The sequence below is a fragment of the Ziziphus jujuba genome, chromosome 4 (assembly GCF_031755915.1).
Source record: "Ziziphus jujuba cultivar Dongzao chromosome 4, ASM3175591v1".
In the NCBI taxonomy this organism is placed as follows: domain Eukaryota; kingdom Viridiplantae; phylum Streptophyta; class Magnoliopsida; order Rosales; family Rhamnaceae; genus Ziziphus; species Ziziphus jujuba.
Window position 1 is genome coordinate 23,060,659 of NC_083382.1, and position 9,193 is coordinate 23,069,851.

At 28.7% G+C, this 9,193-nt stretch overlaps 1 protein-coding gene across 2 annotated transcripts; it reads left to right on the top strand.

Moving 5' to 3' along the window:
- Window positions 1-2,550: 2,550 nt before the first annotated feature.
- On the top strand, window positions 2,551-8,649 carry LOC107417102 (homeobox protein SBH1). 2 transcript variants are annotated; one of them, XM_016025666.4, is made up of 4 exons: window positions 2,551-3,580; window positions 3,981-4,260; window positions 6,965-7,140; window positions 8,280-8,649. In XM_016025666.4, exons 1-4 carry the CDS (start codon window positions 3,254-3,256, stop codon window positions 8,484-8,486), a joined length of 990 nt encoding a protein of 329 aa, XP_015881152.3. In that variant the 5' UTR covers window positions 2,551-3,253; the 3' UTR covers window positions 8,487-8,649. The 2 variants fall into 2 exon arrangements, with proteins under 2 accessions (XP_015881152.3, XP_015881151.3); XM_016025665.4 differs by having other exon boundaries at window positions 2,552-3,580; window positions 6,890-7,140.
- Window positions 8,650-9,193: the final 544 nt, after the last annotated feature.

Sequence of the window (9,193 nt, forward strand, 5' to 3'; positions counted from 1 at the left end):
GAGTGAAATTGGCTTGTTATATTTTATAAAAAGCTTATTAGAGATTTAAAAATGTGAATTGGCTCTCTATTTTGAAGATAATGAAACTAATAAATAGTCCACTAGAAATTTTGTTAAATTATATTTGAATTGATGAAATAGAAGAGAATAAAAAAAAAAAAAAAGGATTTAAATCCTCTGAATGGTTAAAACGAGGTAAAAAGCAAAGGAAGGGAAAGAAAATTGAAGGAATTTGTGTGTGTGTGTGTGTGTTTTTTCAAATTTTAAGTCAAGTTTGTTTTCCTTTCAAAATTGATAGGAAATGGATAAAAAAAAGTTTTTAATATTTTAAAATTACATTTATTATTACTGCATGAAAATATTTATTATCTTTCATATTCTTTTTATTTATTAATCATTAATACAACAATTATTAATAAATGTTTTTTCTTTCTTTTCTTTCCATTTCCTTTCCTCATTAAACGATATTTCATTTCTTGTTCCTTTTTCCATTTCAATTTGAATATAGTGTTAAAGTTTAATCTCTATTTTTAAAATTTATCTTTGATAGGTTGCCAATGCATTTGGAACATTTAAATATAGGAAAATACATATATATATATATATATATCGTTAGGCTCATATCAGGACGATCTGATAATTTTAGTATCAAATATTATTTTATTAATCATTTTATCACATCAAGAGTCATAATCTGAAATTTAAAATATGATTAAATTTATATTTAATGACATATTAAAATTTTATTTTAAGAAAATAAATCACTTCAGGATCTAATAATTAATAAATATAATTTTAAATTTTAATATTTAATATAATTGAAAAGCTAAAAAATGAAATCCAAACATTAATCTTAATATTAATGATCTGCTTGATCATATAAATATATTGGCAATTTTAATATATTAGGCATATATTTCTACATTATATTAGACATTTATTGATATACTAATTGTTAAGTATTGTTACTTGCTCAATTATGATTAATTTTATGAAATAGTTCATTTACAACTACCACTCAAGTTTTAAATAAATCATCTATATCCGCTAGTTTAAATTATATTTATACGTTTATTAATTTTAAATTAATTTTGAATTTTTTTATAATAATATAATAATTAATTTGTAAACTTTAATTTTTTTTGTATATTTTTAATTAAATTTTATTTAAACTATGTGAATAATTTTTTTCTTTTCTTTTTTTAAAAGATAATGGTAATTTTAATTAAATAAGTTTTTTTAAGTAACTTTTTATATTTGACAAATACATTTAGTTAAATATATTTGAAAAATTATAATGTATTTAGTTTAATATATTAAACAAATTATAATATATTTTAATACATTTAGTTTAATATATTTGACACATTATCACTTACTTGAAAAAAAGCTTTTTGATTAAAATTATCACATATTTTTTTTAAAAAATTTTTTTAAAAAACTTTCAAATAAAATTAATTAAAAGTATATATTAATAAAATTTACAAGTTTGCAAATTAATATTTACAAATTCTCAAAAAGAATAATTTTTTTAAAAAAAGAATAAGACATCGAAAATTAATATAATTTTATTAAGAAAAGTAATTTAGATTGTTATAGGGAGATATGGATGATTGATTTGAGAATGTAGATGATTTATTAAAAGGAAATATCACTCCGTATTAAATTTTTTACTATTTGTAACTTTTCTAATTTTAATATTATAAATTTATAATTTTTTAATATAAATATAAATGAGTTATCAACCTACTTAGAATTATTTAACTATATCGCAGGTCTTAAATTAAGATACATTTTGGGGTATATATTGTATGATGAATATTTTGGAGTATACATTAGTGACCGTTGAACTAGAGTGCAGCTAGGTCATCAAATGGAAGAATAAAAAGACTCAGAGAAAGACTAGAGGAAGGGAGAGATGGAAGTGACATTTGGACTGACCCACTTCAACTTTTCTTTTCATCAGCTTTCTCTTTTCCATCAACTCTCCAAACCTACTTTTTTTCTATGCTAAATTATTATGGATTAGACCCATTTTGTGTATGATATGACTCACACACTCTGATAAATATTAATTTTCTTCTCTCACCCTAAAAAATAAAAATAAAAAAAATTGGAAATTAATAATATTTGCACCTAACGATGTCGTTTCAAATATATGAAAATTTATTACCAAAAATTAAAAAAAAGGATATAAGAAAATTAACAAGGTCTATTGTTATTGTTGTTATGATTATTATTAATTTGACTTGGAATTGCTATTTAGTAATCACATTAATTTGCATGTTCAGTAGATAAGGCAAAGTGTAAAAACATGAGGGAATATTAAATAGTTGGATTGGTGGAGAATGGGACTCCTATCAATCAAAAGAGTGGACGGTTGGGATTGGATTACAGTCAATGGACAATCACCACCACCAACAAAAAGCTACATAGAGATCTAGGAAGTGATTTAATTAACTAGATCGTTTTTGAAAATGTTCTCCAATTAATCCTGCAATAACTATCTCATTATCCATATTTGGTCCTATTTTCTGTTCTTTTTTTTTTTTTTTTTTGTCTCCCCAAATCAACTCTCTATTAATATTCTGTATATATCTCCAAGTTTCCACTGAAAGAGTTCTGAACAGAAAATGCAATATTAGTGTTTCATAAATGGCAGTGCAATAATCGAGGAGATGAAAAATAGCTTTCATTGGGAAAGAAAAGGCTCTCTCTATCTATCTATGCATCTCTCTTTCTCCAAGCTCTCAGCAGAAGTTTGCAGGGGCACACGTTAACCCAGCGTGCACCTTCCTAAGCACATATATATCTTAAAAACTCTCTATAAACTCTCTCTCTGTCTCTTCCATATAGGGTATTTTCTATTTAGAATTCTAGATATATAGACAAGGAAAGAGAAAATACTAGTACTGTTTATGCACAGCAAGACAACAAAAAAGAAAATAAAAAAATAAAAAAATAAAAAAGTACCTATTTCCAAGGGTGCTCCGAATCTACCTTTTACAGAGACAAAGAAAGAAAGAAATAATAATAATAAAAAAAACCCTCTTAGGATTTTCTGTAAAAAGACTGTAAGTTTTAGCTTAAAAACCGGGCGTACTCTTAGCGAGAAGGAAAACCAAAAAGAACAAAACAACATACAAACACAGTAGTTCTGCTGCTTCTCCGCTATTAAGAAAGAATAGTGAAAAGAAAGATGTTCATGGGTTTTTCTTTTTAGCGAGAGAGAGAGAGAGAGAGAGAGAGGAGTATGGAGGGCGGAGGAAATAATATGATGATGGGTTTTGGGGAAAACAGTAGCAGTGGATTTTCTGGTGCTGAAATAAACAGACGGTTTCATCATCATCATCATCTACATCTACCTTTGAGCAACAACAACAACAACAACAACAGCAGCAACAATAATTCTATTTCTAACAACCAGCAGAATACTTGCAGTGGTGCTGGAGGTAGCCAAAGGGTTTCTTCTGCCATGAACATCAATATCCCTCAAGAAAGCAACACTTGTATGAAAGCCAAGATCATGGCTCATCCTCTCTTCCCTCGTCTCTTGGAGGCCTATATCAACTGTCAGAAGGTGAAAAATTTTATTAACCCACAATCAATTTTTTTATTTATTATATATATATATATATAGTGGTTCTCTTGTTCAAAAAATTTCTATCCAGGATTAGAAAAAAAAAAAAAAAAATTATGGTTTTTGGTACTTAGTCGTTTCCCATATGTTTAATTTGGGTTAGTTAATTAATTAATAAACAATGAAAGTCAAATATATGATTATTTTCACTTCTTTTTTTTTTTTCCGTTCAAAATAATTAATTGAATATCTGTTTATATGTATACGTATAGCTCTATATATAACTACCTTTTTTTTTTATTTATTTATTAAGTTTGTTTTCTTTATCTGATCTCTTTACATGTTATTGATTATATATATGAAAAAAAAATAAAAAATTAAACAATTAAATAATATATAGGTTGGGGCACCTCCAGAAGTGGTGGCTAGGTTAGAACAGGCATGTAGTAGTGTTACTACTACTAATTCTTCTTCTTCGGAAGCCATGGATGTTTCAAGGACTAGTACTACGGTTTCCATAGGTGAAGATCCAGCTTTGGACCAGTTCATGGAAGCTTACTGTGAGATGCTCACCAAGTATGAACAAGAGCTTACAAAACCCTTTAAAGAAGCCATGCTTTTTCTCGCAAGAATCGAATCCCAGCTCAAAGCCCTAGCAGTTTCTTCTTCAGATTCTGCAGGTGATGATTTATAGAACCTCTAATATATATATTAACAAAAATCTCTCATTATTAATTCTTTCATCTAATTAACTCTTCTACAGCTGGCCTGGTCCTTGAAAATTCTTCAGCTGTAACTTCAAACAGTTTTTGGCTGTGAATTATTTGAATAGTAATATTAGGTCCTTATTTATATTTTGATATAACTTATTCATTGTTCAATAGAATAAAATTATATTATATAATTTTATTTTGCTGAATATAACCAATTTTTTGTACAACCATCCAATAGAAAATTATTTGTGTACATTATACATATATAGATGTCATGGAGAATCATTCATGTTTAAAATTACTTTATAGGGAGAAGTGAAGTGGCTGCAAGTAATCTTTTAAGTAGGACAAGTTTGTACCTTTACTAGCTCTGCTGTTTGGTTTGGTAGATACTAGATAGGTGCCGATCAATGTTGAATATGGTTCGGTAGATCGACATATCTCTGTGGCTTTTTGGTTTCTATTTTTTAATGAATTAATATTTCTTTGTCTGTGTCTAGAACTGAACGTCAATCAAATAGGCCTAGTTTTATTTTGTCAGTCTACTTTTCATACCCCAATGTGCTTTATTATTGATTGCTCCTTCTGGGATTCTTTTGTTCTATCATGTTTATATATCCAGAATGTACACCTGAACTAGCTAGCTAGGAAGTTATCAGATTTTTACCTTTTTTTTGGGTGAATTTAGGTAGTTATCATATTGGTTGTATAATTAGAAGCTTAATTAATTCTTTTTTGGGTTAAAAATTAGAAGCTTAATTAAGAAATATAAACATTTATTTTCATTACAAGCTTAATTAGCACGTATTTCAAAATTATAATTGGAAAACTTATGTTGATATTACATAATAAACTTACATTTTAACACTTTAAAATTTTGAAATTAATAGTAATTTAATATAATACAAAAGTTTGAAATTCTAAAAATCTAAGTTCAGATCATGATACCTAAAGGGAAATGTTGATAAACCTTAATTATGTAATAAACTCACGTTTTAATAGTTTAAGCTTTTGAGCTCGATAATAATTTAATAACTTATCACAAAAATTTGATGAGGAGTATTTTATATTTGAAACTGGCACAAATATTTTTCTAGGTAATAATCAGCATGTTTCTTTTTATTAATTATTTGTCAGAAAATTTCATGCTTCCTTTGTCTTCAATTTGTAAATTACTTTTTGTTTTTGGGTGAATTAGTTATAAGTTACCTACTTAGTATATCATTTCAAACTTTTTAATGTGATTAAAGTACTTTAATTTGAATGGGATTGCTAATAAACTAACTAAATGTTTGGTACTTGTTTAAGCCAAAAAAAAAAAAAAAAAAATATGGTTGGTACTTGCATGTCAACTTGTGGTTATTGCATGGTAATATTTTGTATTCAAATCAAGGTTAATGCCTGAAAATGCAAACAAAGGCGGACACCGTCTCACTGTCTTCATATGTGCATTCTTGTAAATTTTTTATTAAGCCTGAACTCATACATAACACCCCTTGCTAGTCTTTCTAGGCTGCTTTCTTAGCATGCATGCGTTGTGTATGGATGTGGGTTGTTCATGATGTTTGTATGTGAACTTCATTTGGGAAGTAAAATAATTATATATAGATGGCCTCTATCAATAAAATTAATGTTTAAGTCTCAGCGGTTAAGGTACTTGACTAATTAATGTTTCTAGGCTGTGCATGTTAATCTGACAGCAAATTTAACAGGTTGTGGCTTATTAATTTCTACCAATTTTCCATTAACCGTTATCTGACATCCACCAATTTGGTTGAAGACACCTGCGCATGCTTAAATATATCTAGCTAGTTGTATATCGTATATACCTGCATTCATAAATAATTAATAAATATATATATATATATATATACAATCTTGCTATGATAGATAAAGTTGCCAATTGCCCGATTACAGATAATTCTTGAATTTTATTACCAAAATTAATTACATGAAATCGGAGGTTAGATGCCTATTGTAGAAGAATTATTTATATATAATATAAAGTTGTACTTTTTGTCTTGTAAAACTGTATCTAGCCAATTTCTTTAGGAACCCAAGCTTTTGTTCACTCAAAATGATACTTTAAGGCCACTGACCAAAGATGATGTCCTGAAAGTATATGTTGAGAAGCGTCTGAGGTTTGAAAATATATGCTCGTCTGCATTTTTGTTTCACGCAAGAAAACCTGGTCTTCTTGGCTTTGATCAATTAACAAGGAGTTCTTGCTTGTTTTTATATATACAAAACGTATGGTTATTATATATAATGATGGTTTTCGCTTTTTGTATCGTCCAAGATTTTGTTTTTAGAATTGATTGTCAGAAACCTGCTTAATTTGCTTGTCTGACATTGTGCTTTTAGAATATTCCAAAGTTGCTATATGATATGTATAATCTGCCCATGGTGGTGTGTGTGTGTGTGTGTGTATTACAATTAATGTGCATATAAGTAGGCTTAAAGCAGCTAGGGCTCCCTATAAAATCACAAAATTTGGACCTCCATTCAGGTTTTCACGAAAGCATGGATAGTTTTGGAAGATTGATGTTCATGTATTCATATTTTTGGTAATTTACTCTTCTTGTTTCGGCAACAGCTTATGGTACTGATCTTGCTGGACAAAATGGATCTTCTGAAGAAGATACTGATGTTGTCAATGACAATTTCATAGATCCCCAAACTGAAGACCGGGAGCTGAAAGTTCAGCTTCTGCGCAAATACGGTGGATATCTGGGGAGTCTGAAGCAGGAATTCCTGAAGAAGAAAAAGAATGGGAAGTTGCCAAAGGAAGCGCGGCAGCAGTTGCTAGACTGGTGGAGCAGACACTACAAGTGGCCTTATCCATCGGTAAGCTTCAATGAATACATATAGAACTGGTAGAAATACTAAGAACTAATCTATAACCTATATGTATATATATATATATATATATTATAAGGTTTTGATGCGGACCGTTTGTATGCGAATTTGCACAAAATCGACATTTTTTCTTAAAAACGTCAGTTTTGGTGTGGATCCACATATAGACGGATCGCACCATGGAACTACCCTATATATATATATATATATATAGATAGAGAAAATAATTACCAGGTGTGGACATCCATAAGCTATTAACTTGTAGATTCACATCCCACCACTTGTGGGATGTATATTTTTGTTATATGGTTCCACTAGATGCGGTGGGACATTCATTAAGTTGTGGACATCCACGTCTGATTGGACTAATATGCATATATATATATATATATATATATATATATAGGGTTTTTATTTGATTTAGACATTTACACGATTACGATTTTTTCAAAAACTACTATTTTTATGGACGTCCGCACAATAAAATAAAAACATGTGAAAGTCTGCACTATAAAATTTATATATATATATATATTACATTACATTATCTCTAAACTAACTGCATTTTTGTATTTTTGAATAATTAATTGAGTTGTGATTTTGGACATTGCTATACCAACATGGTTTCCCATGTACGATGGAAATATATATATATATATATATATATGTCCCCACCATATTAGAACTCACTGCAAATTATAATTTTAACTGTGATAACAGCATTTTTAAGGAATTCTTTAAAATAAATTGTATGTTTTTCAGGATAAAAAGTATCTTTTAAACTAAAAAAGTTAAATTTTTAAAAAATCCTCTTTTTATCTACATTATTTATTTTTCTTTTATCAATAAATATTTATTGTTCTTTTAATTTCTTTTTTTTTTTTTTTTATCTAACTTGTCTTTTAAATGTTATAATAATGAAATAAGAATTTCTAATACATTAAATTAAAATAACCAGTGGAGACTTTCTGTATTTATTAGCTAGAACTTACTTTTTATATTAAAAAATATTAAAAAATTAATATAAAAAGTCTGTTAAGAACCATTTTTAAACGGTTAGCTTTTTAAAGTAATGTACAAACAAGAATACCGTAGAGATGCTCCAACAGTATTTCTGACATATGCAGGAAGCACAGAAGCTAGCGCTGGCAGAGTCGACGGGACTGGATCTGAAACAGATAAACAACTGGTTCATCAATCAGAGGAAACGCCATTGGAAGCCTTCAGAGGATTTGCAGTTTGTTGTGATGGATGCAGCTCATCATCCCCACTACTATATGGACACTATGATGTACAACCCTTTCCCTATGGATTGCTCATCTTCACTCCTTTGACGTCCATATCTAATAATTCTTCTCCCTTAAAAATTTTCTCTCTAATTCAAACCCTTGCCCGTATATGCAAATTGTTGCCTTTTTGATGATCATGGAAACTTACAACATCAAACAGTGGACTTTTTGATATACAGCAGCATTTACATAATTATTTTTCATTTCATATGGCACTTGGTAAAGTAAATTTGGATGGGTCACAATTTTGTGTTAGGTTTTTTTTTTTTTTTTTTTTTAAAATTTTTTTTTTTAATTTTTTGGTAAATAATTCTGTGTTAGGTTTAGTTGCATTATATATTATTATGTGTGTGTGTGTGTATATATATATATATAGTCTGGTTCGGTCCATAAGCATGTGATTTTAATATTTGTCAGTGAAGTAGGTCCTTCAATAGTGGAGCGCATTTTAATGATGCCAAAGCCATCTATGTAATGTATAAGATTCATAGGGCTTTCTGGGTCAGTTCGGTGCCTTTTTACTGCATATTGATGGAGGTATAGACGCATGGTCAACGATAAATGAATATGATAAGAAAGGGGGGGGGGGGGGGGGGGGGGGGGGGGGGGGGCTGGGGGGAAAAAAAGAGAAAAAAAGAAAAAAAAGAGAGAAAAAATAATAATAATATTGATTGCTTTAATTGTTTGGCGGTACATGAATAGAAAAGTATATCTTTTTGGTAATTTAGTTTTTCCTCTTTTTTTTTTTTTTT

Coding starts and splice junctions, on each gene's coding strand:
- LOC107417102 (XM_016025665.4), top strand. CDS start 3,254: ATGGAGGGCGGAGGAAATAATATGATGATGGGTTTTGGGGAAAACAGT. Junction 4,261..6,889: donor TTCTTCTTCAGATTCTGCAG/GTGATGATTTAT, acceptor TTTCGGCAACAG/CTTATGGTACTGATCTTGCT. Junction 7,141..8,279: donor ACAAGTGGCCTTATCCATCG/GTAAGCTTCAAT, acceptor TGACATATGCAG/GAAGCACAGAAGCTAGCGCT.